Below are 27,897 nucleotides of genomic sequence, written 5' to 3' on the forward strand. Positions count from 1 at the left end.
CACCAGAAAAAGTCTAGGAAAAATAGGTGGAAGGAGTATCAGGACACTCTAATAACAGGTAGTATTGCTAGCTAATCCCTGATAACTAGTAGAGGTTTCAGAAGAAACCATGAGATTTCAGGAGAAATTGTAAGATTAAGCCTTTTGATGATGAAATACTGCAACTCTCTGGTCCTTTAAATTTCTTTGGCAGGCTGGGAAAGAAATGGATTTAGTACTTACACCTATTCAAAAATGTCATTGTGAAGAATGATTTCAGTAATTGTTTTGCCTAACAGAGCAGATTATGAGATCCTTTCCAGCGTGTATTTTTTAAGAGCAGCTAATGATGAGAGGATTTGAGCACTTTAATGGATTTGCATATTCTTCTGCCATTAAATTTAATTGGTCAGCCTGGTAGTTTTTCTTTAGCAGAAATGGGATAATTCACATGAGTCACTTGCGTAGGAAAATTATGGCTAAGGGAAAAATATAAAAAGTAATTCACAATGCTGATATTGACTCCATGTTTACTGTTTTATTAGCAGGATTTGCTGCTCACTTTAAATTTCACGAATAGACAAATTATTTACAAAAGCCATTTACTCCAAAAGTAGGCGGTACCACATACTTTAAAACAGGAAGCATTTGTCATCACAATAGAAAAGACTTGATTTCAGTACACAAAAGTCCATGATATCTTATATCTTATGAGTTTAAATGAGTAGGTGTTACTGCCACTGTCACCTGCTTTATCATGATTATCAGTTAAGAAACACTTGTCCTGGAGTTGCACAAAATCAGAATAGTAAGAACAGCTCTGGGGGGGGCAATGCAGAATTCATCTTGAGTTGTTGCCTCACGTTTGACCGGACAATGAGCTACTCAACTCAACCAGTGACTGGCTTGCTGAAGCCTAGAGTCTGTTTCCATTGCTTGCAGAAGGACAGATCGTCTCAAGATCTCTATGCTATTTTGGATCTACTTGTACTTTGTTTTGAAGGTGTACTCAGACTTGATAAGATGTCTAGGCCTGGTTCAGCAGAGTGAATTTTTTCCCCACTAACATGCTGTTCTTTTATATGGCTCCCACTGAAAAACAAGTTGAAACACATGAAATTCTATCTGAACAGAAGAAAACACTTTTTTACTGTGAGGGCTGTTGAACACTGGCAGAGGCGGTCCAGGGAGGCTGTGGAGTCTCCATCCCTGGAGTCAGTCAAAGCCCAACTGGACACAATCCTGGGCAACCTGTTGTAGCTGCCCCTGCTTGAGCAGAGGGGTAGACTAGCCAATCTGGAGATGTTCCCCACCTCTATGATTTTGTGATTGATTCTGTGAAGAACTCAGTGACTCAAGGCAGCAGAAGCTGGCCATAGGGTGCCTGGAGGTGACAGAAGGGAACCAGGTCCCTTCAATATGTAGCTGTGCCATTTCCAAATACATAATAAACAGAGTAAGACTCTACATAAAACTACAGAGTGGAATGTTGATAAAATACTCGTAAACAAGGTGTCACAGGAAGAGACTTGAGGTTTTCACCAGACTGTGAAGCAGTATTTAGCTTTGTAGAGAACGTGCCTTTCATAAGAGCATGCTGCACATTGGACGATAGAAAGCTGGTGGTCTGTGGACTTCAAGGAGCTTCATTGTGAGGGATAAACGGAGAGGATAAAGAGTGACATGAAGCAAAATGGGCTTTTTTGCTATCCTTCCTTTTGTGAGCAAAAGGAAAAACCAAATAGCTTAAAGGTACAAATGATAAGCTCAAAGGGGTTAAGAGATTTCTCCTAAGAAGAAACAAAGAGGTATCATTGCTAGGATCAGCAATCAACTCTTCCATCATTGTAATATGCTTTAATGCATTCATAGACTTTTTTGTTCACCTTAAATTTTAAACAACTAAAATGAGTGTCTACATCCCAAATTTACAGATGGGTGAACTGAAGCACAGCATCAGTCTGAGTTACGGGATTATACAGCAGTCCATTGAAAAGAGTTCTCGTGGAAATGCATAGTCGGCTGCTTTTCGAGGGCTCTCACCAGTGGTGGGTATTCCCACAGACAAGGGAGAAGCTTCTGAGGAGGCGTTATTTCCTCTTTACCCCCTCTCCAAAATACGTGAGATTAGAACTGCAGAAAATTTATTTCAGTTTTATGCAGTCTACCTCCTCTGTGACAGGCATTGCGTTTGTTCTCAGGTCTAAATCTGTGCTAGATTTGCTTCCATTATATGTTGATCTCCATCTGAGCAACATGATCTTCTTGAAATACTTCATGGTATTATTTTTTACAGTTACAAAACACATGGTGTTTATCATGCTGTTACTCATAGCAATGCATTCAACTATGTAAAAAGCAGTAAGATAATGCTTCTCTTTCACAAAGATGGTGGGGAAAAAGTCACGGACAATTGTGAAGCCATAGAAAGGTGCCCAGCAGAGAACATAGGCAGTCAGGATGCACATCAGTACCATAACAGTTTTTCTTCTGCATCGAAGCCTCTTTCTGATCTGTTCCGTCTGAAATCCTGGTACAGTTTTAAACCAAAGCTCCCGAGAGATTCTGGCATAACACAAGGTCATCGTAATCACAGGTGCAACAAATTCAATGCCAAAGATGAAGAGGAAGTATGATTTGTAGTACATCTGCTGGTCAACTGGCCAAATTTGACCACAAAAAATCTTCTGCTGGTTTTTCACTATGAATAACACCGTTTCAGTAGCAAAGTATGCAGACGGGATAGCTACAAGTATGGAGACGATCCAGACCAAGGCGATTAGGAAGGTTGCTGTTTGATAATTCATGCGTGGTTTCAGTGGGTGAACAATGGCCAGATACCTAGAACAGACAAATACATTCAAAATGAAGTCTGAAAACAGTTAGTCAGAACACACTTCAAAATATGACTGCACAGAATTAAGCAGAAGGAAATTGCTGTCATTCTTAAGGAGAGACCCTGACGAATTTGTCTGTGAGGATAGTTAAAACATTTTCTGAAGTAGCAGCTTAGAGCTGAGTTCCTAAATCTAGGCAGAAGCTCTGGAGCGAGTGGCTGAAGGGTTTGTTAGGACAGTGTTAGGGTGTACATTAATAATAATGTACGTTAAGGTGTCTGAGGGTGGTTTTAAGACCTCAGTCTTAAACTCCCACCTGTTAACAAGATTAAACTGAAAAAGTTGTAATTTTGCATCACAAACTTTTTAACACAGATCACATGTCTGGGAGTTATGGAAAGATTGGAAGAGGAGAAAAAGAGGGAATATTCCTATTACTGACAAATATGTTTGCAGGACCTAGCACAATATGCAGGTGATGTCGTATCCAGGATGTGCCATGATACAGCATCTGGAAATTCTTTGGTGGGCAGCACATGTTCAAGTGAGAGTTTGAAACATGCAGTAATATACACCTAGTCAGGTGCAGGGAAAAAGACAAACATGTAGAAACACAAAAGATTTTTTCCCTAGGCAGAGAACTATTTAAATATGCTTTTTTTACCAAGAGGTCAAATATACGTAACGGTGTTTTTATTATTTTCTTGGTTATTCCATGGGGTGCAAAGCACTGAGGCTGATGCTAACGAATCGTTACAGGTGAGCATGTTTTCAAGCCACCAACAAAGGACTGTGTATCCATTTTCTGCCCATGCAAATTTTTGTTTCATCTGCTGGAGGTGACTATTGTTAATTTTAAATATGCTGTGTTAAGTAATATGCCAAACCGTAAAATTTGAGTTAGGTATTTGCACTCCTTATGACTGTAAAGCTGCAAGGTATACTACAGTGTTTCACAAATATGGAGAAATGGAAGTACATTACTTGCAAGATCCATCAATTGCCCTTGATCAGTTAAAAAGGGGCTAGGACCAAATGGCACTCACCGTTTTTTTTTTTTTTGTTTGAGTTTGGGGGGAGTTGGTTTTTTTAAGAAGCTGTAGATGTGAGAAGAGCTTACATTAGAGTACACTGTCCCAGAAAGATTAGGGTATTTCTGCTAACAGGAGATTTTTATCGGAAACAGTCCAGAGCTCCTAGTGCAGTTGTATTTAACACAAAGGATTGTTTCAAAAAGTGGAATTTCTCATTCATTCAGAGGCTTTTCTATCTGTATATATTCTATACATAGATAACATCCACAGGATATATTCATTCTAAAATAAAAGGGAAGGTCAGTGGCGGTTTTCATCAGCCAGATCTTGGAAGCAGATGAATTGTTCATCGCTCTTAATAGTGCAGCCTCGATGTCAAGGGACAGCAGAATTACTCAGCCTCATTGTGGAGCTGATAAATTATTATTTTTAGATTGGGGCCTGTGGAAACAAGATTGTGGGGTAATGTATGTGTATGCATTCATAAGTATGCATATCCGCTCAGCAGAACGTTTGGCTGGATGGGGTAAATCTCTACAAGAGAGTCAGGAGGGAGCTTTTGTGGTGGATTTCCTGATTGTCATTGCTTACCACACCTGGGCTGTTACTGCGGAGTGGTCCTGGAGCACATGAACTGAGTTCTTCCACATCCTGGAAGACGTGCTCCAAAAAGCGTACATAAAACACACCAAGTGGCCATGGGCATTCAGTCCAGGGGACCCAGCTGAAACTAAAGCCCCCAGAATAGCTACAGGATGAACATTGGACCCTTAGCAGGAACTCTTGCTCTTCACATCCTCTCCTTTCACATTGCATTATATTCTAGCATAGATGTGGCCTTAAATACGCGGAATTCTTACGTCTCATGTGAATAGACATCAAGGAAGATGAAAGAGAGCCCTACCCGAGGGAAATCCTGTGGGACAGGCTTACCCTCTCTACATAGGTGAGTCCTTTTAAATGATCTAAACATGGGAAGACTTTTGTTGGGAGCCTATTCTTTTTAGAGACCGAAGTCACGACCCACATGACATAACCAACATGGAATGGTTAATTGTTAAATGAACGAGGTTTCTCTCTGTTTACCAGGTCAAAAGCTCACAAAAAAAAAAGGCAGTGAAACCAAAACATTGTGTTCTTACAACAAACTTCAGTGATTAATCATTTCCAGGATTGTTTTTAAAGATGCATGGGGAGATATGCTAGAAATCTTCTGATTTCTTAGGAGGCGTAAGGGCTCAATGACCCATGTTACTTCATCAACCTGGGATGCACTAGCAGAGCTTTCCAAGAAAATTTTTTAGAAGTTGAAAAAGGTAAGTAATAGAAAATGGTAATGCATACATGATAGTGTTTAGAAGCTTAACCCTGACTTCTTAGCTGCTGTTCAAAGGTTATTTTGTTAAGACACATGTTAAGGATTTGTTTCATAGGAGCTGATTGTCCTTTCTCCTACAGCAGGCAAAACATCTCTGAACTTCCCCAGAGTCTTTCCACAGACTTCTCTTGAGGTCAATAATAGCTGAATCAGCCGCGCACAAGCTGTATCTATATGACCATCAACAGGGTTAACTGCTCCTGAGCTATCTTTTGGATCAGGTACCAAAAACTATGCAACATTAGACTAGAGCATAAAATGGCACACGAGAGAAATTGGACAAAAAAGGGAAGGGGGCTGGGAATCATACAGTGTGTATATGCAGAGGGTATACAGAGATGTATATTGTGTTTGTACACAAAAGATGACTTCTTGTGATGGACTTTCTGTAAAGAGTTTACTCTGCGGGTTTCAGGCTTTCTGCGAGTCAGTCGTGTCAGACTTAGGTCAGCATGAAGCTGATCCTCAGCGCCTGGGTCCGTCAGGGTCCGTGGTGCACAAGGCTAAGAGAACAGGAGTTATAAGAAAGAAGACAATTAAATTACATTGTTAAAGTTCCTGGAGTGAGAGGCAGGCATAGAAATACCTCAGGACTGCAGCATAAAGCAAGTAGTATAGGAGGCGGATGTCATTATGTTCTGCTTACCCTATTATGAAGGCTGTAGGAAAATCTCTGCTAAACAGGGTTGGCATAGCATTTTATCATTTTCTGGACAGTGATGTAAATATGGGTGCCATAAATGACCTGTGGGTCTTTCCTGGCTTGCCACTGTGCCATCCTCAGAGAGGCGTGTAAAGAGAGGGGAGAGTATGAGAGGACAGTATTTTAATAGAGAGGAGAGTGCTGGCCACAGTCACCGAGCATCCACTTCTGGGTTGGAGCATCCAGCTAAAGCCTCAGTACTATCAAATGATTAATTTAATGATTGCTGGGTTTTCTCAGTATGGCACGGCAGAGAGCAAGAACTCTTATTTTGTAAGCTAGACAGAAGCCTTACCTTTTACTCTCTTTCACACCAAAACAGAAACTGGGAAAAATACCTTAGAGGGAGAAAGAAATATCCTGTAAGGCAATAACCCTGCTGGAAACTCACCTGTCAAATTCTGTATCACCAGTCACCTATTTCTCTCGTTGTAGAGTGTTTACGTCACTGTTTATAGAAGAGGTTAGACTCAGAAAAGCTGTGTAGGCCAGTAGTGAAGGTTCCTTAGAGATGTAAGGTTTGGGTCAGGATTATATAGTGCTGATGAACACCCTCATCTCTGGGTATTTCTGATTTGTCTCTCTCTTTCTCCTCTTTCCCTTATTTCATAAATCGTCTCCTACACTTGAATCAGGCATATTTTTATGAAAAAAGAAATCGTTTTAATAAATCAACATTCTTTTCACCTGAAAAATTCAATGAAAAGATTTCCACTGAGTTTTCTCCAGGGTAATGTCATGACCTCATGTGATTAGATTTTCATGAAACGAGATACCCAGGTCTGCGTAGTACCTACCTTGACATAGATCCTACAGAACTGCTGAGCACGTTAAAAACCTAGAAATCTGAACAGCTCACCCCAGAAGGTGTGGCCATCTCCTTGTGCAGTGATAGCACCCTACTTACCTGTCAACAGCTATAGCCAGGAGAGCATTGGTAGAGACATAGAGGGAGACGGTCCGTAGGTAGTTGACGGAGGCACAGAGGACATGGCCGTGCTCCCAGGAGAGCTGCCGCACCACGTAGTAGTCCATCTCGAAGGGGCAGCACACGATGGCCACAATGAAGTCTGAGATAGCCAGGTTGGCAATCAGCAGGTTGGTGAGGTTTCGCAGCTTCTTGTAGCGGGCGAGAGCAGCAATGAAGATGAAATTGCCGATGCCACAGACCAGCATGATGCCAACCAGAGCCACCCCGATCACAATCTTGGCTGCAAAGAAGGTGCGGGTTTTGGTCATGTCATCTTCACTGTCCAGTGGCAGGTCGTAATCGCTGTAACTGAAATTGAAAGGGAAGGAGAAGTTTCGCAAGGAGGTTAAATCCCCATCGTGGAGATTGTAGATTGCAGCAAAGTTGAGGTTGATGGTAGCATTTGGGTTATGTTCAGCTTGCTCCATGGCCATGTCTGTCTTCTTTTGACACATGTGGCTTTGCTGGCCCTTGGTTTCGTGTTGGAATTACCCACGGTGGCAGGGCACGATGGTGGCAGGCGAGAGACGTCATCCAAAGTTTTCTTCTGAGCAGTGAGTCACCTTGTCTTTGTCCCCATGAGATTATAGAGTAACAGCCTCATTTATCTTCTTCTGTGGGAACAAAAAGAGGAAAATATTTCCTGAGAGGATATTACAGCAAAAATACTGTGCTTGAGGGAAAGCAATAGCCACTTTATTTCCCTACAGCAATATTGCTGGCTGCGCACAGTGGGAAGAAAGACCCTGTGAAAGGGTGCTTCTGCTGTCATAAAATCCCTTGAGCGTAATACATTGGTTGTTACACCCAGAAGTTTTATTTACCGATGATGAAATTTTGTTTTCAGCACACAGTGAAATGACAATATAGGAGTGTAAAATCCAGTTTAAACCTCTTCAAGCCCACAGTGCTGTCATCCCTGTGCAAGGTAAAAAAACTAAAATGAGATGACACCTCAATTTGCTGAAAAGTATCTGATGTGCCTTTTGGACAAAGTTTTTGCTTTATGCTAGATGTCTCAGTCAGAGCGATGTGGTAGGTGAGAATAAAAGAACTGATGTCCTGGCTTCTAAATACATTTCTTAATTAAGTAAGAGTTGCCAAGATCCAAGAAAATAGCAAAGCCAGCAGTTTCATTTTCGGCAGCCATTAATTGAGTTGGGGGACCAAATTTTCAGCTAGCATAATCCATTATTGCTTCTTTCAAACCAGTGGAGCTCTGCCAGTTTGCACAGACAAGATTTTGTCCCATGAACCACCTTGTAAGTCTGTGCTGTGAAGGCAAATCCGCTGTTCACAGGGAGAGTGCTTCCACAAACAGGCTTTTGAGGTAAAAGGGAAAATCTTCCTTAAGCAAGACAAAGTGCCTTGAATTTTTGAAAAGAGGGAGGAGCAGGCTCCCTTCTTTGTACTGCCGGTTGTACCAAATGTTAAAAATTGATTTATTTTCCACTCTGAGGGAAAATAATCTACTGCCTAATTTTGCCTCTACTCTGTATCAAAATGCTGAGAGGGCTGTCGTCTTGTATCTTCCGATGCCACATCTAGGAATCCTCACACCAGACTCCCAGCTGTCAGGACAGTTCCACCCCATCCCAGAAGAGAATCAGGGAGCATTACTGCTTTTTCTGCTTTGAGACAGTAGGTCTTCAGGGTGTCAAATGCTATTGAACAATGTCCATCATGGCTACAAAGGATGATCGGCATAGCGGAGCTGTTGCCCCCTTCTTTCCCTGGAACCACCCTCAGCCCCTGATGTACCAACACTTAATACATTTCTGAGAGAAACTCTTGTACAACTTCTGTCTCCACGTTGCTTTTCAAACTGAGAGTTGCAGACAACAGAATAACACAAAGCCAAGCCTGAAACTAAATAACAGTTCAAACAATTGACTGCTTTACAAGACATTCCCACAGCTGCCTGGAAATATGAACATTCATTTAAGAGAAGTACTAAATAAATACTTGGATGCAAAATCTGTATGTTGGTCAAATCAAGGTGCAGTATCTGTTTCGGACAGGTTTCCCTGCAAAATGCCAAGTGAGAGCTTTAAAATAAGTAACGACAACCCAACCATCCACAAACTGACATAACACCATCAGCTAACTGTACCTGCAGTTGCTCTCCTCTTCTTGGAGGTCGCGGGCACCCTGGGGATAGCCTCCAGGTTTCTCCCCTGCAAATGTGCTGCTGTCACTGGAGCAGAGAAAGGATCACTGAAAGCAGCCAGAGGACTTCACTGAATGATCATTTCTCTCCCAAGCAGGTTTGCCCTGCAGCTCAGGGGAGGATGGCTCCGCTGTCTCTCTGCATGCATCTAAAGCCTTTTCTCAGTGGGAGGCACCGTGAAGCTGTCCATGCATTTCTGATTTTAAAGAGGCAGTGCAATACGGAGACAATAGAGCACAGCCCCCTTTTTTTTTTTCCTGCTTTAAACCCCCTGAATGCTTCGAATCAGCAGAGCGGCTTTCTTACCAAGTCTGAGCATGGAAGGTGTAAAACCTCAGTCTTCACTTGCTCTTTGAGCTTTGTCTGTACTAGGCAGCGGCTACCTACACCTGATGTGACAAGCAAAATACAAACCACCCAGTGGAGAGGAGGGGGAGGAAGGAGGGTGAACTACTTTCCCAGGGACATTACTCCATGGATCTCTCCCTGGCTATTGTCTTTAGGACTGCTGCTGTGGCAGCTCCTGCAGAAAGAGGGTCAAACATTGAATAGCTGTAAATCAGAGGACCCCTGACAGCTTTCCTTGCCCTCTCAGGGAATTACTCAGAGCGCAAAAGTGGCAGTGAATCCGTAAGGACTTGGTGTCCTTTGCTAATGCTGCCTCCTCGTTGCTATGAAGCACTCGCACCCCAGGGAGCAGTTCTCTTGCTTTCCAATTCTCCAGAAGGAAAGGAAATGCACAGCAGATCCCCTGTCCTCTTCTGCACCTCTAGTCTTATTCACATTAGCTGATATTTTCCAAGATGTGTAGTTGGGACACATTATGTAGTCAGGACACATTATGTAGTCCTCAGCGGATGAGTCCATAGGAGGCTGTAGAAGGTCATGAAGAGCGTAGATGATTTGCAGAAAACCTAAAATATGTGGCCTACAATGCACACTCACAAGACTTGGCTTTCATGACCTAGTGGGCACTTATCTCTGGAAGAAGGAGAAAGAAATCTGTTAATGTTCCGTATGTCGGGGGTAAAAGGGCCACTAATGTGACATTTCTTCCAGAAAACTTGTGGAAGACCAGAGAGTCCTCACTGTCTGGAGCTAGCAGACAGCATTAAGAATTTCACAGCAAATACTTCCCCATTAAGGGATTTTTAATATGCAACCAAACGAACAATGAGGAAATCGGATATAATCCACTTGTTGAATTCTGTCACAAAAAATGAAAATATATTAAGTATAGGGAGAGGCAAAGTGAACTTACAGTGTACATCAGAATCACATCTAAAAGATCCCTAAAATGGGTCACATAAACCTTAAATGTCCTGTAAGAAAAGCTAGTACACTAAAAGGAGCTCTTAAAAGCTTTACATTAGGAACGTGCATCATCTCTTTAAGACTTTGTTCAGCTGTCTCACATTAAGTTATCTAGTGAGTTAATCAAGCAACATCATATCCAAATATTTATATTCCTTTAGGCCAAAACCTCAGCTGCTGCAGAACAGTCTATCCCCATTGACTCAAGGCAAGCTGGCATTGGAGCTCTGGTAACTACAGTCCCTCCAGATCTGCACTTCATGCTTGGTACGTAGCTTCTGTCTGGCAGTTGTTCATCCACCGTGCTCCAAGGAATTGTGCTATATGTGTCAAGCTGTTCCTCAGAAAATACTAGTAATGTGAAATGATGTGATTTGCATGTGCTGTGCAAGGCAGTGCTTTGTAGTAGTTGAATAGAAGTTGTTGAATAGAAGTTGTTGAATAGATGGTGAAGCCACTGGTCCTGAGAGCTGCCCTTACAGCCAAATGGGCAGAGTGAAAGCTAAAAGCTGGGTCTAGAGCCTCAGTAACTGGCCTGGTAACCTGCACTGCTACAGCAAGGGCTGGGGCAGTAGTGGAAGGACTCTAAAGCCATGGGGTATATGCAGGAGGATTTCTCAGCTGCAGATGCTGTGTAAGTAGTCCCAAAGGCTGCCTTCAAAAAGCGTGATCTCCTGTGACTTCTGGTGTAAATGTGTTGAAAGAGCAGCTCCCTGGGGCAGCCAGGCTGAGGTTTGGCCTGGGCAGCCGTCTGTCTGTGCACAGCTGGGATTTTCATTGTCCAAGCATTGCCCAGCCCAGGGGCTTTGCAGCCTACAGGTCTCCTTTTCCTAGGAATGGGGCACTGGGAGGCTTGCAGAGGCTGAGAGATCCTTCCCCACAGCCCAGGTATGTCATCCATTTTATCACATGATTACAGTCTATTACTTTGCATTTCAAAGTCCCCCTTATTTTGTAGAGAGCACACGATTCTGGTGTTGGATTTCTGCATAGGACAAGATTTCTCCTTGATAGCGTTATTGGTGATTCCCCAGTGGTGTCACAACATTTTCCACAGTGTCACAGTGCATTTCCTGAGACCAGCATTACCAGTTTGACAAATTCAGGCTGAGAAAGAAAAGTTGATTCTGAAAACTATAATGTAAACAATTTATGTTCCTGGTTGTTTGTTTTTTTCATTAGCATGCTCACAGTTTGAACAGGGAAGTTATTTGGAGGCTAAATGATGCAAAAAAGATGGCAATGTGAAGTACTTGTTTAGAGACTTTCAAATAATGAATTTCTAAAACTAGCATTTAGCCTGGGAACAGACCTTAGGATTCTGGCCTTTCATTTCAAAACAGCAAATTCACCAGCTACTGTCTAATTTTTCCTAATTGCTAAATAAATTGGACTCTGAGCGAGGTAGTTAATCCTAGGGGACCTGCATAAGCTTTGCATAAAGTATAGCTGGAGTTTTACAAAGGTTGCTAATACAAATCAGTTGGTGAAATGTGACAAAAGCAGCAGACATCCTGTGATTTTCTGGAAAAACAAACAAAAGGTAGCAGCACACATGGGTTACAACCACGTGTATTTCTGCTCAGTATTCCAACCAGACATTCGGCTCAGGGGCTTTACTAAATCTAAGAGTGTGTTAACTGACATTTATGTTCAAGAGGACAGTAGACTCGCTTACATAAAGAGTTAGATATATTTTTCTAATACGTGAAAACATCCTTTATGGTACTAGAGGAAAGTGACTTTTGGATGGAATTTGGCAAAAATGTGCACACAGGAGTAACCCCACCATACTCAGCTGTTCCAATGGTGACTTGGGCCATGGAAAAGTCCTGGGAAGGAGAGAGCAGAGAAGTGTTCGACTTTATTAATGGATTATGTCATCATGTTAACTTTCCTCTTACCACCTTTTTCCGCTTCCTTACTGAGTGCATCACTTCTCAACTTGGGAAAAGGGGCAAAGCATCTGAAGGACCAGCAGAGCAGGCTGTAAGCAACCATAGTGACACCCCACAAAGAAGACTGTCAGCGCTGTTGGAACAGCAGACATGGAGCTTTCATCCAAAAGGTCTTTTCCTTTCGGAGCTGCACAGGTTTCTGTGGACAGTGGTATTCAGGCAGATCTCACAGCTGAATGACACAAGGTTTAGCAGAGCTGCACAGAGCTCGCCTAATGTGCAAGATGACCCAGGGGCAATCAGCTACTTTCTTCTAAGTAGAAGCTTCTGTCTTTTTACTTTTCTCTTTTTTTTAATTCTCTTTGATTGTCTATTTCCTGTTTTCTTCATCTCTGTTCATCATTTCGTGATTGTGTAAGAAAATGGTGTTTATTTTGCTCAGCTCAGCTTAGCATGGCAATCTTTTGTGAGAAGCACACCCCCTGCTTTCAATAATAGTCTATGAAATATTTAGGAATAGCTATAAGAAGTTTATATTCCTAGCTGGCACTTACCACCTCTTAACTGGAGAAGCCCATCTTACTAAAGCAAAAGTGACAGTATTTGGGGCCGTGCAGGAAGCAGGGACCAGCCCAGGGACTGTGCGCAAGTTTTGATGCCACAGTAGTATGACATGAATGACCAAAAAAAAAAACCATTTCAGTCTTTAAACATTCAACATTTTGTTTAATTATTAGATATTACTTTTTTTTTTCCTTTTCTTTTGGATGTGTTTGTAAGGCTTTGTGGTTTTTTTTTTTTTAACTCGGCCTTCCTTAGCGCAAATGCCTGTTACCACAATCCCTTCTCTTGAGCAGAAGACCTCTGAAAGAGACATGTTAAGTGCTTTTCTCCCCAAATCCTGCCTGGGCACACTCATAACTCAGTCGATACTAATGTGCCAGCTGTGGGCAGTGGCAGCGTGCAGCAATGTATCTCCTCGCTGTGGCAGCAAGGCAGAAGATCGCTGAGACAGCCTCCTTTGCCCCTCTCACTTACCAGCTTCATTCTCTGCTAAGACTCTTCCCTGACACAATACTCCCAGTCAGATCTTGGGGACTGCTTAATTTTAGGCTAAGACTGTCAAACCCATTTCCAGAGATTCCTGAAAAGCCACATCACCGTAAGTTCTGTCTGTTCTATGCGAGATATATGGAATAGCAAAAATCAGTGCTTGGAAACTTTTTGCCGATTGGAGGTAAAGATCAGTTTAGCCAGTTTAAATCTTCTGTTTTGACATCGGCCTTTAACGAATGGTACTGCATTTGGAATTTCTAGGAATACCTTTTCAAACTCAAAAACTGGAGATTTTACCTGGAAATTGGAAACTTTCTTCTGCTTCTGCCTCCGTGCGAAAGAATACTTATTAGGCAAGGTTTACAATTGCAGAAGGCAGACATTTTTTCTTTATTTCCGAACATTGTTCTAAGAGAATTAAGATGAAATAATATATAACTCATATAGAACAATATTTTGGAAAGAGCTCTCAGGATTGTCTTCTAATCTATACTGCTGTTCCTGGGCTGCATTACATATCCCCAAATAATTTATGACAAATGCTTTCCTGGCCTGTTGGTGAAGAAATTTTGTAATGTAGAGCTCATGTCTTCTGTATGAGACTTATATTAAATGTTTCTTAGCTGCACCAGATAGAACTTTAATGGTCCTGCTTTAAATTCCTCACTTTAATATCTCTGATCCAGATCTGAAGTCTGCATTTGGCCTCTTCCTCAAGAACTGGTTTACTCATACCCCATATTCAAAAGCCTTTGAATTTAGAAACATTTAAAAGGAGCTTAGTATGTCGTATGTCTCAGGCAGGCTTGTTGCTCCTTTGGATTTTCATAGGCAGTCTTGTTTATTTTGGATCTTCCTCAAAGATACACTTAGTGCATCTTCTCTTTCAGTGGGTGCTATGAGCTGCAGAATGCTTTTGGAAATGAAGCTGCTTTTTAATTGAAGTGTCTCAGTAGGAGATAGATCCTTCTGAAAACCTGCCGACTTCTTTGGAGGTCTAAGTAGGAGAAATTGGATGCTGCATTTCTTAAAAAATTTAACCCTTATCCATTACAGCTACGGTCTCAAATTTAAGCTAAATTGTCAGCACTTCCCTTCGCCATTACTATTCTCTGTTGACAAAGCCCTTTGATTTGTATTATCACCTCTTCAGCATCTTCTTTTTTCTCCTTTTATTCAGTGAGCATTACTTTCCATTCATTTGCCACAGACAGAATCCTGCTCCTTCGTGTCTCCCCTGTTGAATATTGTGGTGGTTTTGCCATTGCCGTTTGTCTTTGGCAATTTGATATTTCACCCTGTATTTCCGTGACAGGCAGAATGATTCCAGGAATTTCCCTCGGCAGTTCCCATAATCCCACTTTTACCTAAAAGACACCCTCCTTTTCCTTATTTCTACCATCTCAGCATAAACAGATATGTACAGGCCAGAGTATGTCACTACGAAGCATCTGTACGTTAAGCAGTGTGAATCACGGGAGGTCTGGCTTGCTTAAGCCTGTGCAGAGAGGGTTCTATCTATGCCAGGTCCCCAGCTTCTCCCCATGGCAAGACATGAAGTATTTAAAGCTCTTGCCCTGTTCTGCTGCTGAGTCATTTTTTGGTGCTTCATTAAAAGTTAATAGTTTCTTTTTTTCTCACGAGTTATTTTTTGATTTGAAGGGCTGTCGGAGTTCAGCATCAATCTGAGAAAGGGATTAATACACTGTGAAAGCCTTATTGCAGGTAACCTATGCTGGTTATTTCTGCACACGCTTGAAATGAATTCTAGCCCAACAGAATGATGCCTAATGGTAGTTTCATTTGAAGCTACTCAGAGCAAGAAACCACAATCTCGGTGTCAGGATGAGTCATGAAAAGCTGCTATCACACTTCATTTCTGACTTTAAAAAAGGTTTTGGGGTTCTTCCGATGCGGTGTCGAAACTGCAGGGCCAAATCAGCTTTCTTCTCATAATCTTTTTGAAGTCTGAGAGTAGCACTGTAGAAGTGACTCCTCTGACAGGATGTGAAAGGTATGTCCGTGCTCCCCAAACTAGTTGGAGATGAGGCAAATCCATCCCAGAAGGTGCACATCCGTGTTTTGGGATGATGGCCATACCCCCCCAAGCACCCCAGAGCTGACTACTGTGTGCGCGAGCTGGGAGCATGGCGGAGCATGCGTGCTGCTGCCTGTCCGTGGCTCTGTGAGAAAACAGATGATTGGGGTTAGGGTCAAAAGGAGACATTCTGGTTTGCCTGAGAGGGACAGCTCAGGGGCACGGGTGTCAGAGCCAAGGGCTCAGCATCTCCCTTCCTGGTGATGGAGTTAAATACCGCAGGGCAGGAGCGACAAAGCCCCCACAGTGAGAAAGGAACGTCTTTGCTATTTGGTGCTGGCAAGGAGGCAAACCTGCCCTTCTCTCTGCTGGTGGTTGCAGTGATCCTGATGGGAGGACCATTGCCCATGGAGCAGTTAGTGATCCACAAACCAGTTAACCTGTGTAAGCGCAGCCTGCGCTGTGCTGCCCTGTGCCCCATGTATAACTTGGCTTTCGTGACTGTGTTGTGCTGTGCATATCCTTGGCTGCAAGATAATCTTAGTTGGCTGATTGTAACGAAGGAGCTGGCGGGCAGCTTCCCCTCAGTACTGGCAATTATACCACCTGTGTGTCCTTGTCTTTAACTAGAAGTGCAGCAAGACGTTCTCATGTAAACATCCTTCTTGTTTGATAGTAGGAATGATGAACAGAATTGTTTTCTTTTCAGAAAATCCTGTTCAAGCTTCAAAGACCAAAATGGGGTAACTTCTCTACGGATGGCATCAGCGTGGTGTGCTGCACCATGGTTGGAGACCCATTCAATACCACACAGCTCAAAGGTCCCATCGTATGAAGGGAGGTAAGATTATCTATACTATCCTCTTTGTAGTGTTAGCTCTAATGAATTTTAGGTGATAATTCACAAAGTTTGAGTGCCTTGCTTACTGGGATCACAACAAATTAGCACCTCCTGGTTCAAAACAGTGGTGGTCTGCTTTTCATGGAATATTTAGAAACCATGTGGACAAATTAGAGGCAATAGGAGAATGTGGCGTGGCTACCGCTGTGTGGGAAGGGGCAGCCCTCAGTTCCAGAATTACAAGTCCTTGAGGGATAAAATGTAAGCTAAGTCCCAACCTTTTCTAAGGCTGCTATTGCTTATGTTTGATAGAGACCAAAATTTGCAGGGAATGGTATTGCCCTTTTGAAATCAAACCTCATCAATTGTAAGCATCTTAAAAGACCCACTGTACAGGGGCTGTGACACAGTCACAATGCCACAAAACCAATTCAGCAAGAATGGGCTGTTCAGCCAGAACTGGCATCTCTCGGCTTCATGGATTAATCAGCTAGAATGCAATCTCCAGAACTTTTTTAGGAAGAAATTTAGGTGTTCAGAGGTCGTTTGAGCCTGTTGACTACTGATATCAAAGTAAATTGGTAGGAGCTCGCCGAAAAATACCATCCTGTGGCATATAATGCACAGAGGCCAGCATAGGGGATCTAATGCTGTTTGTGAATCAGAGCATAATCTAGCTGCTGCGAGATACCCTTTGGAGGAGTTTCTGTCCATGTGACTGCAGGGGGAGGCAGGGAAGGTAAGCCCTTCCAGGCTGGTACATTAGCTCCTGGGCTGCGGGATGTAGCAGGATGGCCGCCTCAGTATTCCTCTGAGCAAAGTTTTATTTAAATGAGCTTGAAATTTTAAGCCCAGAGTTTTCCCAGAAGAAATATTTAATATAAGCCCAGATGGCCTTTTCAAATGAAATTGTTTATTAACCGATTTGTTGTCATTAGCCACCAGGAAGCACCTGTAAAGACACTTTTAACTATATAAAAAATTCACAGTTTCCCAGTACCCTAATTTATGTAATTTTGCTGCAGGGAGTTCATTTTGAAGGGAAAAGGATGACAGATTGGATATATGAGTACCATTCAGAAGGTTTTTCAAGGCTCATTTTCCTTTCAGACTTGCTAACCCTGTCTCAAATCATTGTCAGATTCTTTTCTATCCAGTACCTGAACCATTACCTTAGCAGTGGAGGTTTCTACCTTACTATTTTCTACCTTTTGCTGCTTTTAGAGCTAGCTGCATATTCCAGGTCTGTAGCTCCCTGTTGAACCTGACAGCCTTTAGCCAAAGATAAATCCAATGAAAGAAAGACAATGAAAAGTTACCCCCTCCCTACCACACAGGGACATTAAGCAATGTTCTTTCTGCCAGGGCAAATGGATTTTCCTGAGCTTACTGCATTGGTTTCCTGGGCAAAGGAACATTTTTTGCTTGTGTTTTTATTCTGTATGGCTGATTGAGTTAAGAGGTCATTTGCTAAGGCTCACAGAAATCTAGACCATGTATAAATTTATTTCAGCCCAGTTAGTGAGAAAGGCACAGACGTGATGGTGAAAAACGTTGTGTGAAGGAGACCTTTTGGAGGCAAGGAGCCTACTTCTGTCCCCTGCTAAAGAAGAGCAATTTCAAAGTACACTTTGAAAGTCAAAGGACCAGTGCTCCCCAGAATACTTCAATTGTCTGTTGTCTTCAGGGTGTGCATTTTTTTACAGTGAGACTTGGCATCCTCCAGCCCCGTCTGGTGTAAATCTGATTAAAGAGATTAAGTCAGGAAGTTTTAACATCAGTCAGATGGAGGTGTGCCAGTCTGCTCCTATGAATGGAAGCTTCTCAGCTGCATTTGTACCAGCCATAGGAAAGTCTGTAGATATGGCTGACAAGTCAGCAGGAGATATACAAGAAAATATTGAGAACCCTCAGCTATACCAATAACAGGTCCTAAAGCCAGTGCCACTTCTTCTACATTGGGGCTATTCAGAACAAAACCGCCCTGAGATAATTTTGATCATTTTAAGTGTTGCAGCAATGCTTTAGGGTTGCTTCCTCTACTTGCATTGCTCTGCATCGCTCCAGCACTGTTTTTTTCCTGAAACATTACTAATGGGGAGAGAAATACCAGACTGTTGCTGAACTCTGGTGCACAGGTCCTCTGGCCTGACGCAGCACTTCTGCTGTTTTTTTAAAGAAAGTCTCCTGATGCTAGTGGGGTGATCTAAGGCTTGAGCCTTGATGCTGACAGGCAAGAGTCTTAAACGAATTTTGCAATTAAAATGGCAGGCAACACAAATTGCTGGTCATTAAAACAATGCTTTTCTGCTCCATAAAGGTGAACGATTGAAAAAGATCTAATCTGGAAAAGATTAAAAATTAATCAAAGTAATTGGATTGCCTGGGATTGCTCAGAGATGATAAACCTCTCCAGAAATCACACAGGCAGACAAACAGGTTACTGCTGAGCTGGGTGGGGGTAGAGGGAGGTGGAAAGGGGCTGCTCTGTTCTAAGTGCTCTGTGGATGCTCTGGCACCATGATAAGTCTGCTGTAGTTAACTTTATATTACGAAATTATATATTTGAAACCGCATTGAAGCCCTCACTGTCTGTCAATGTCTGCTTCACTCCTCTGCCAAAGGAAGTGACAAGGTCTGTCTTTAAAAAATTGATGTGATTTAAAATTTAAAGAAAAATTGTTTCAGCTCTTGTCCAGCAAATATCACACAATGGATTTCAAGAATGACTCAGGTGCTCTTCATGAGATTATGTGACCTAACGCATAAAGGGAAAAAAAACTCCAAACCCTTGAATCTCCTGTAAGTTTTTGCAAATTGTCAATACTGAATCAAACATTGCTATTTATCTTCTGAAAGGTCAAATTTTACTTTTAATGTGATGATACCTCTTAGTTCCTGACAGATCATTTCCGTGAATCGGATGGAATCGGGGTTAATAGAGCCTATGGGACTGTATACAAATGGCTGAAAAATTCCACCCCTCCATCCTCCAGCATACATCAAGTATGAATTTCCCACAGTACCAAATTCAGTATTCAGGTATGCATGACTTTTAAAGGTTGTATTTTTTCTCATTCATTTGGTGGGTAGAAATGATGAATGATGGGGATGAACCCTGTGTTTCTCATTCCTGTCTTTGTTATGGTAAACTACTAGGCTAAGATTTCTCAGAGCAGATGGTGATGTTGATCACCTTGAGCTTCAGGCAGGCAAAGAGACACAGTTTGTAGTGTCCCCCCACTGCTCTAAGCATAAATCTACTCTCTCTGAAAAAAAAAAGACCCAAACACATCTTTAAGTCGAGCTTCTAAAAAAGAGACAAAGAAAAATCCAAGAATTCTTGCAAATGTTGATGCCATAAACTCAGTATCAGGGCTCTGTAGGCACTAATAGCTCCTAATGACCCTGATTAGCCACACCTGGAGCCTCCACCCATACCCCTGCCCAGGAACCCAATTTCAGCTCAGCCCTGGGCACACCCCCACCTCCTGCACCACGCACACTGTAGCTGTGCCTGTCTGCCACTTTGCCTCTGGCCCTGTCTCCTGGATGGACCTTAGATTTATGTTGCAGCCTTGCTTTAGGATCTATCTCTTCCTGCTCTGGATGGACCTTGAGGTTTTTGTCTGGAAAACTGCCCTTGCTGAAACATTTGCTTTGAGAAGTGTGGTTTGGAAACGTGGATTTTGTTTTGATTCTGTTATCTGCAGGCTCAAGAAGGATTCAGGTACTTCTTAGTCTTAAATCAGCTTCTTATCCTCTATAGTCTGATGTATGCAATGTATAAGTAATGTGAAGTCACATATACGTGCTGGGTTTAGGAATGGTGTTAGAATAGGCGAGTAACAAAACGTTCTTATGGAAAAATTGTGATGCTTGGAAAAAAATAGTTATTTTTGAGATAGATATGAGAAAAAGGATTACTAAATCTTGAAGGAAGCTCAGTAAAGCACACTTACTTGATCTTACTGTAATCTGGCATGTAATTTTGCTGTGAGGCAAAAATTCCTCCCAAATGAATTCAAAAGTCTGCCCAACAAAGAGAGAAAGTTTACAAAAATATGCCACTATATGTCTTGATGTATGAATCATAGCTGGCCAAGGGCAGGGAGCAGAGGCTCAGATGCCTATGCTGTTAGTTCTGCTGTCAGTATTAGAATTTAAAGGTAATAGAAATTGATGGAGGCTCCATCCCAATTGTAATCTTTGGGTTCTCGTATCTAAAGTTTGGGACTGGAATTTAAGGAAGAAGTTTTATTCTTGACTTGGTTACTGGCTTAATGGATAACTCTGGTTAACTTGCACGCTTCCTTGCTTTCCCATCCTCTGAAAAACGTTTCATTTAGATCATGAGGAATTACTGATTATAGCTTCACAGTTAACAGGTCCGAACACCTCAAAAAATCTTTAGAATTCATTGAACTGCACATTTCCCTCCTACTGATGCTGCAGGAGTCAGTTGGTTTGTGCTCACTCTTGTTTCACAGGTCTGTTGAAAGTAGTTCTCCAGGTGTCTAAGGACGCACAGGTGTTTGCAACTGTGGAAGCTGCTATGGTAAATGTGTGGTTAAAGGAATATACCCCAGTAATGTCCCCTGCAATTCAGGCACCCCTTTGTGATTTTCAGAAACAGGCAGGAGTGGCCTCTCGCTACGGATTCCAGGAGTGATGTTCACATTTCTTTGGGAAATTGCTAGTTGGAGTATAGAACAATATTTCCAAGTGTCCAGTGTGGACACTTGGAGCTGTTGTTCTTACATTGCTTGGTGGAATATTTACTAAGTAATTTTTTTATTTATTTATTAAATGTTACTGCGAAAACTGTAAAATAAAGGTCCTGAATCTTTTAAGTCATATATTGATACAACTTTATACTTGAGTAGGTATTTCCTGGTACAGAGATATATCTGTATGTGTATGTCTGTGTGTACACGTATATAGTCATATATACTTACTGTGGTGGTAAAGTTTTTAATATTTAAGATTGAGAGGTCTGGCTAAGCATTAATCTTTACAAAAAGAACATTCCTTTCGACTAAAAGCTAACAGTCTCTGATTATTTCCAAGTCTCCACTTCTGAGCTGAGATAGTACTGCCTGTGCCTCTCCTATGGGCTCCGCCAAGAGCCATCTCTCCATATTGTCGTGTTATTTACTGTTTGATTCCTTAGAATTGTGGCAGTTAACAAGCTACTTAAGGAGTTCATCCCTCCCAGGAACGGATGCCTAGCTTTGTTAACACTGAAGTGATTGTTTTCCCTCACCTCTTTCCTTTTTTCTGAAACAGTGTATAGGTTGGGTCTCTGCAATTGCTTGGCAGAGAACAGGGGAGCAGAGGGGGAGATGCTATCTGAATGTTCTCTCACTATGATCATCGTTAATAAAGCTTCTGTCTGACCTGTCCTAAATTGTACTTGTGTTACTATGCAGTTGGAGTCCCCAGATTCTCTGACAATACATACTCATATATGCTTTATGTGTGTGTGTGTGTATGTATGTGTATATATAATTCCTGCAAGTAAGAGGAGACAAGGTCTAGCATGGTTAGGTTATATTTCTAGTTTGTTACTGCTTTACTCCTATTAAGTCTGTTGTATGTAATACATTTACATTTCTCTTTGAGGAAGGAGCACTTATTCTTCATTGTGTGCAAGTTCAGGGCTTAGCATATAACTGAGCCTGACCAGTTTGCATTTGGGAGGTAGTAGCAGCCACAATAACGTGCAACCTTACATAATTGTATTACAGTGAGGGATTTGTCTGTGGCTGGTGCAGGAAAATAAGGAACGTCTTATCAACTCTTGGTCTCATGTGGGCGCAACTGATAAGCGATGGACCCGTGTTATCCACAGGAAAGAACAGTTGGCCTAAAAAGCAGTGACATATGTGAAATGGGGTCAGATTTGGCAATGTTCAAATACAGTTTTTGAATTGCTGGAATACCACAAAGGGAGGTATTGATCGCTGGATGATATGCTGAATCAGACCAGCGTTGACCAACGTATGAATCTGCCTGTAAACTGTTAGCTCAGCAGACGCTGGATCATACAGATTGTACTAGGAGCTAGCATTTAAATTGATTTAACATTTATTTTCTAATAGTTTGGTACCACATCACCCAGAAATGGCTCAGCACTTGTTTTTCTAAAATTATTTTGCCTGGGATAAAAACACGCATTATTCTGTCTTTGAGATTGAATTCAGTTCCCACAATATGCAGAATCAACTGCTTTTTCTTTTGAAAGACTGGAAAGAAATTTGCAGAAGCTGTTTTCTTTAAGTTCTTCATGGTCTTTCAAAGCTTCAAATTAGTTTTTCTATTGAAAGAGCCCTTTAAAGCGATTTCGTTAATGAACGCGATGACTGGCCTCTGGAATAAGTGTAAATGCATTATGAACTAATGACAAGATACTTAGAGATGCAATGTTGTTCAACCCTTGGTAGTACAGCGAGTTGCTAAAATGCTCTGATGTAAATGCCAAGGATTTGACAACATATTTCTTGAACAAAGCTATTGAAGAAAACAACAAATATGTGAATTAAAAGGCAGGGTTGAAGATGCAACAGAAGGATGTACTGATCTAGCAGAATATTGTTAACTGTGTTGTCCATACATAGTAGAAGACAATCTTCCCCCGTGCAGCACCCGTCCCCCCTCCCTGCAGTTACTCTTTGGGGAAAATAGTATTCACCTAGGATTTTTAAATAGTATAGGAATGAAATTACTTGATTGTCTGCTAAAGAGCTGTAGGAATTTGGCTGACAGAAGAGGAGAACTAAAATGAGCCTCAGGAGAAAACTGAGCAAATAGGAGCTAGTGACTGGGGACAGATTCCGTGTTGAATTTTACACTTAATATTATTTTGCTTTCCAAAATGTCTTGCTGTGCTTTCACATTTCAGACCTTAATTCACTGTTGGGCTGTCTTTTGCATTGGAGAGAGAGTATTCACAGGGAATGATTTATGTTTGGGGGGAGGAAAAAAGCAAGCTGTGTACCTTAATGTTACGTCTTGTGCTCACTGAGCCCCATTTTTACCTTGATGAGCTTAAGCTAAAAACATTTTCAGACTGTCATTAAAAAAAAAAAAAAAAAGCAGAATGGGAACTATTGTGAGTTTGTGACTTCAGGCTGCAAAACAAGCAAAATTATAGGTGATTGTAAAAGGCAAGCTTTGTTAGAGCCAAGCAACCAAAAAGACTGAACACATGGAAGAAAGTCAGTCATCTGCTTTCGTTGGGATTCAGATGATTTTCCTCATCGCTGAAGTATTTTATAGGTATTATGTTTTCACAATAGTCACTAGATGTAGCTAAAAACCCAATAGTTAATTAAGCCAGAAGCAATGTTCCATGAGAGCGCTTCATCTTTTGGCTGTAAGTAGTTCCATATGTTTGGTGCAGGGGCTTGCAAGTCTATCGTTCTGCACGTCACTGTCAAAGTGATCTTGTGGTTGGCGCCTCTCCACTCGAGACTGCTTTTGCACCTTTCTGTAGATCGTACACGCACAGGCTTTGGGAGTCATTGCTCTGATCTCAAGTAGTAGCTGGTTTGCCACTGATGCTGAGTAATCATGTGCGTGCTTCAGGGGTAGCGAACATCCCTGTCTGTGGAGGTCAGAGCTCAGTTGCTATGTTCAGGCAGCATCAGGAGGGTTTTGGAAAGCTCCTGGCAATGGAAGCTATGTGTTACGGCAACATCAGAACTCTGCTTTACAAATATGAAAGTGGAGGAATAGTATAAAGGATTGGAAAAGAGGATTTCCTGGGGAATGGATTTGGCTTTAAATAAGATGATTGGTCACACAGATGATTCTTGAACAAGTGTTGTTGGGATGAAGCAGTTTTTAATCAATGGTGTGGGATGGTGCAGAGTGGTTATTCCTGGGGGTTAGAGGTCTTTCCAAGCAGAATTGATTCAGTATAATTAGTGACAAATGCCGCTCAGTGTAGACAGTGTGAAAATAGTACGTTTTCTCTTTCTTACTGGAGCAAGTAAAATAGTGCCCACGCAAACCAGGCCCCCGGTTTGTGACATTTGCTCAGCTTCAGAAATAGTAGTTTTATACGCTTCTTTAGCACGACACAGGTATCTCTTTATACCTTGAATCACTGAAGCTTCCCTGATTACACAGATTTGTATCGAGTAAAGATCTAGGTGCTCTAAAATGATTCTTCACAATTGCCTCATCTCCTTTTGCCTGTTAATTTGAAATCTGCACTTCTGAAAAACAGGTCACCAGAACAGGACAGATTAAGAAGCTTGGAAGAATGTCCCAGTCCTGATCTCAGGACTAAGCCTAATTCAGCCTTCACATCTGTTTATGATGCCAAATAAACAGTACCTCAAAAAACCATAGGAGGTCATAAAGAAGCCAGTTTAGAAAGTTAATTAAAAGGGGAAATCGGGACATATAGAAAGTGACTTTTTTAAAAGCTCTTTAACGAACAAAAGAAACAAAAATCAAGGAGCAGGTAGAAAATTGTTTAAGCATCACTAATCTCAAAGGGTGACTTGTCAGCAAACGAACGCATGGCAGATAAATGTGGACAATGGAAATGTCAGTGTAGCATGGAAATGCGGACAGGCTACAGTTCAGGCTGAAGACTCGGAACCCCACTGAGGCAGATGACCTGCAACAGAAGTTTTCATCAATTAAAACTTCTGGTGTGCTACAAAGGTGACCTTGAAAATTGTATCAGAAAAGGTATTTTGCTCCTAAGGTGCCGATAGCACTATCATAGGGATAGTGTCTGATGGAGCCAAATGTAATAAAAATCATGCTCATGGCTGGATGACCCAATGCCAAGCTGCTGATTGTAGCTTTCAGTCATGTGTTTTTTTTCCCAAGCTCCAAAATGTCAGATGAACTGTTTGGGGTACCGAACAGCATTTGCCTTTTCTCCATGAGTTATTCCAAGACTTAGAAATATCTAGAGACCAAGAGCATTAGAATATATGGACCTGCCATTCCACTTGCAGTGCCCTCTCCAGTGGGTTTGTAGGGGTGTGTTAAAATAGTCAGATCCCCAGTGTCCTGTCATCTGCAATGCATTTACTCCTGTTCCCAATGATGGTGAACACTGGCAGAGCAGCAGCATTGTGTCCTCAGCTGCTGCTGCTTTTCCTCAAGCGTAATTAAACAGAGTGCACACATAGGAAGAAGTCAGCCTCTAGAGCCACATTTGCAGCTCTGAATTAATTTGCAAGGTAAGTCAGGAAATTTATAGAATCGTTCCAACGCTCTGAGGAAAGATTAAGAAGGTCTATGATACCATAATGTTAAAGCAAGTTGCAGTCCTTCCCAAGGGCAAAGGGATTTTTACAATGCCTGTGTATGCACCCTGTAAAATTAAGATAGTGTTGATAGGTAATGGTATTTAAAACCTCACCAGTATTTTAGTCTTTTGAATTACTTTACTTATCTCCAATGTACATTACCTTCGGTACTGCAAATGCTGGGATGAACATGTTGTGAACCTGAACACGCAGTAGTGATTAGGAATGTCGTAGGTATGCTTAGTTGATTGAAGGAGTTGGTGTAGAGCTATGGGAATAAGGGGAGTATTCAGTATGCTGAAGACCTTATCTCCCTTTGCCTGTTCAGGAAGGAAGCTTAAAATTCTCTTACTTCCTAAAAGAGGTTAGGGTGTGCGTAAATGCCAACTCAGAAGGCTTCATGCAGGTTAAAGAAAGTGGGGATAAACAGCAAGTATGATTTGGGCTCTTTTGATAGCTTGTTTCTTTTTATGAAGTGTTTCCCATTCTATTTAGACATCTGATTGGCCTGTGATGACCATGTTGTGATGAGGACTGTGTTTTTCTTACCAGCATCTGGCTATGCAGCTGTGTCCTTTTGTCCTGGGTGAAAAGCTTGCTACTATCATCCCTGTCTCAACTTCATCAGTGTTGTACAGTTATGCTGCAGTTCACTTCAGGCTACACTTGGATCCATTTAAAGTTAAATCTTGGCAGAGAATATGGCCATTATTAATGCTTTGTCAGAAAGGCTTCTCCTTGTGTTGACTGACTTGATGCTGAGTAGTTCCAGCCGGCTGCCTCTTGTTCCAGGTGGCAAGAAAAGTATTTGTCTTTACCTATATTTGCATTTAGACACTGCTCCCTTCCTGGCCTGGGAGCTCAGTTTGAGTAGATGCTCCTTCATTTACAAGAGAAATGCAATTGGAAAGGAAAGCTCCATGAACCTGTCTTCAGTTTGGCATTTAATCCCATAGCCCAGCAGTCCACTTAGCCTAATTAGTCACTCAGCAGAGCTGTGAGTGGAAGGACCACCAATTTTTTGAGATTCAGTCTGTACAAGGGCAGAACAGACATTACCACGTGGCCTGTATAGATCTGATGCTCTTGGTCCCAGCTGCTTTATTGCATTAAATGATGGATGGTTTTTGTTCCATTTGTCCTTTTCAGAGAAGTATGAGCAGGTTAAGACTGTGCCATGAGCACACAACTGGCAGAGTGGTGAAGGCATGCAAGTGAAATTTTGCATTGAGAAATTGTGCATGTGGAAAAAGTGCCTGAGGGGAGTCTTTTGAAACCAATGTCAATCTTCTCTAGTTTGAAAACAGCAGGACTTCTTAGCAGGCAGGTGTCCTTTCCCTGTCAGAAAAGCTACCACAAAAAGGAAACCAGGTATGCTCGGTTACGTGTTGGAGTCTGGCTAAAACTGTAGTTCCAAATCATGTCCATTTAGTGCCTTCTGCCAGAAGGGAGAGAAGTAGAGGCAGAGCCTTTTTGGGAGCAGAAACCTTCCTGGAGCTCCCAGCTGTGCTGAGGCCATGCGTGCTCCTGTGTGCTCTGTCCCGGGTGCAACACTCGCCCTTCCTCAGCTCTCCTGGGGGTCCCTGCGTTCACCAGATCCCCGTGAGGGAACTCCCGGTCCTTTGGCTGCGTAAGGTGAGGCATCGTGTGGGATGTTTAAATGTGCAGTTGTTTCTCTATGTGAATTTAAAAAGCTTAACCTTCATCCCATTTAAACTGGGTCTACGCAGGTCTTCATAAAAAGCCTCAGCCTTAGCAAAAATGTGTGACTTACTGCCAGGTAATTACACCTTTTGAAATATACTGAGGTTGGGGCTGCTTTAATCTGTGAAAATGCTGCTTTGGAAAGCGTATGTCAATAGGTGAACTCATTGAACTTCTAATTCACTGAAATCTCTTTTATAGCCTATTTTAAACCTGATTTACTGGATTGTTTGCGAATGGTGCATTTGAATTTCTGAGAGCCTGGTGCTGTGAATCCATTCCTTATTTGTTCATTCTGCATCACGTGAGTGCTCCTAGGCAGTATTCATGTAATCAGTACAGCCATTTCGTGCAGGACAGATCTTGGAGGATCTTGTGAATTTTGTTAAATGTAAGATAAACTACGCAGACTCCAGCTTTGGCTTTCCATGCAGTAATGCACTGCATATGCTAAATGTGCCACTGCAGTGAGTTTAATCTTGGGCACCAAAAATACCTCTGGTAACATTAAATTAGGACGATTAGTCTAAAATTTACATTGTTTACTCCTGCTGCAAAAAAGAATAATGTCAGTGCCTTATCTCTCTGTAATCTGATCTGTGTATTTGCTGCCTCTCCAATTAACTTTTTTCAAAAGTTAATGAGAAGAAACATTTTGCTTTCTTTTTCCTTTTAAAGATAAATCTGTTCTGTG

The 27,897-nt window shown here is 41.9% G+C and overlaps 1 protein-coding gene and 2 long non-coding RNA genes across 3 annotated transcripts in view; 2 read left to right on the forward strand and 1 right to left on the reverse strand.

The window, feature by feature from the left end:
- Positions 1–1,954: 1,954 nt before the first annotated feature.
- PROKR1 (prokineticin receptor 1) lies at positions 1,955–7,338 on the reverse strand. The gene is made up of 2 exons (XM_075147672.1): positions 6,839–7,338; positions 1,955–2,820 (listed from the first exon to the last, which is right to left on the reverse strand). Exons 1-2 carry the CDS (start codon positions 7,333–7,335, stop codon positions 2,124–2,126), a joined length of 1,194 nt encoding a protein of 397 aa, XP_075003773.1. The 5' UTR covers positions 7,336–7,338; the 3' UTR covers positions 1,955–2,123.
- LOC142081106 (uncharacterized) lies at positions 5,024–10,644 on the forward strand. The gene is made up of 4 exons (XR_012673240.1): positions 5,024–5,166; positions 5,309–5,449; positions 7,749–7,829; positions 10,547–10,644. It is a non-coding gene; the product is annotated as an uncharacterized LOC142081106 (long non-coding RNA).
- An 8,475-nt stretch (positions 10,645–19,119) lies between these two features.
- The window catches only part of LOC142081105 (uncharacterized), a 61,915-nt gene continuing 53,137 nt past the window's right edge, over positions 19,120–27,897 (forward strand). Inside the window, exon 1 of the long non-coding RNA XR_012673238.1 lies at positions 19,120–19,260. This is a non-coding gene — a long non-coding RNA (uncharacterized LOC142081105). The remainder of the gene's footprint in view (positions 19,261–27,897) is intronic.

This window comes from Calonectris borealis, chromosome 3 (assembly GCF_964195595.1).
Source record: "Calonectris borealis chromosome 3, bCalBor7.hap1.2, whole genome shotgun sequence".
In the NCBI taxonomy this organism is placed as follows: domain Eukaryota; kingdom Metazoa; phylum Chordata; class Aves; order Procellariiformes; family Procellariidae; genus Calonectris; species Calonectris borealis.

Bases quoted from the DNA above. Each gene is read 5' to 3' on its own strand.
- PROKR1 (XM_075147672.1), bottom strand. From the start codon at position 7,335: ATGGCCATGGAGCAAGCTGAACATAACCCAAATGCTACCATCAACCTC. The intron at 2,821-6,838 runs GTAAGTAGGGTG...TGTCTGTTCTAG, and splicing joins CTGGCTATAGCTGTTGACAG to GTATCTGGCCATTGTTCACC.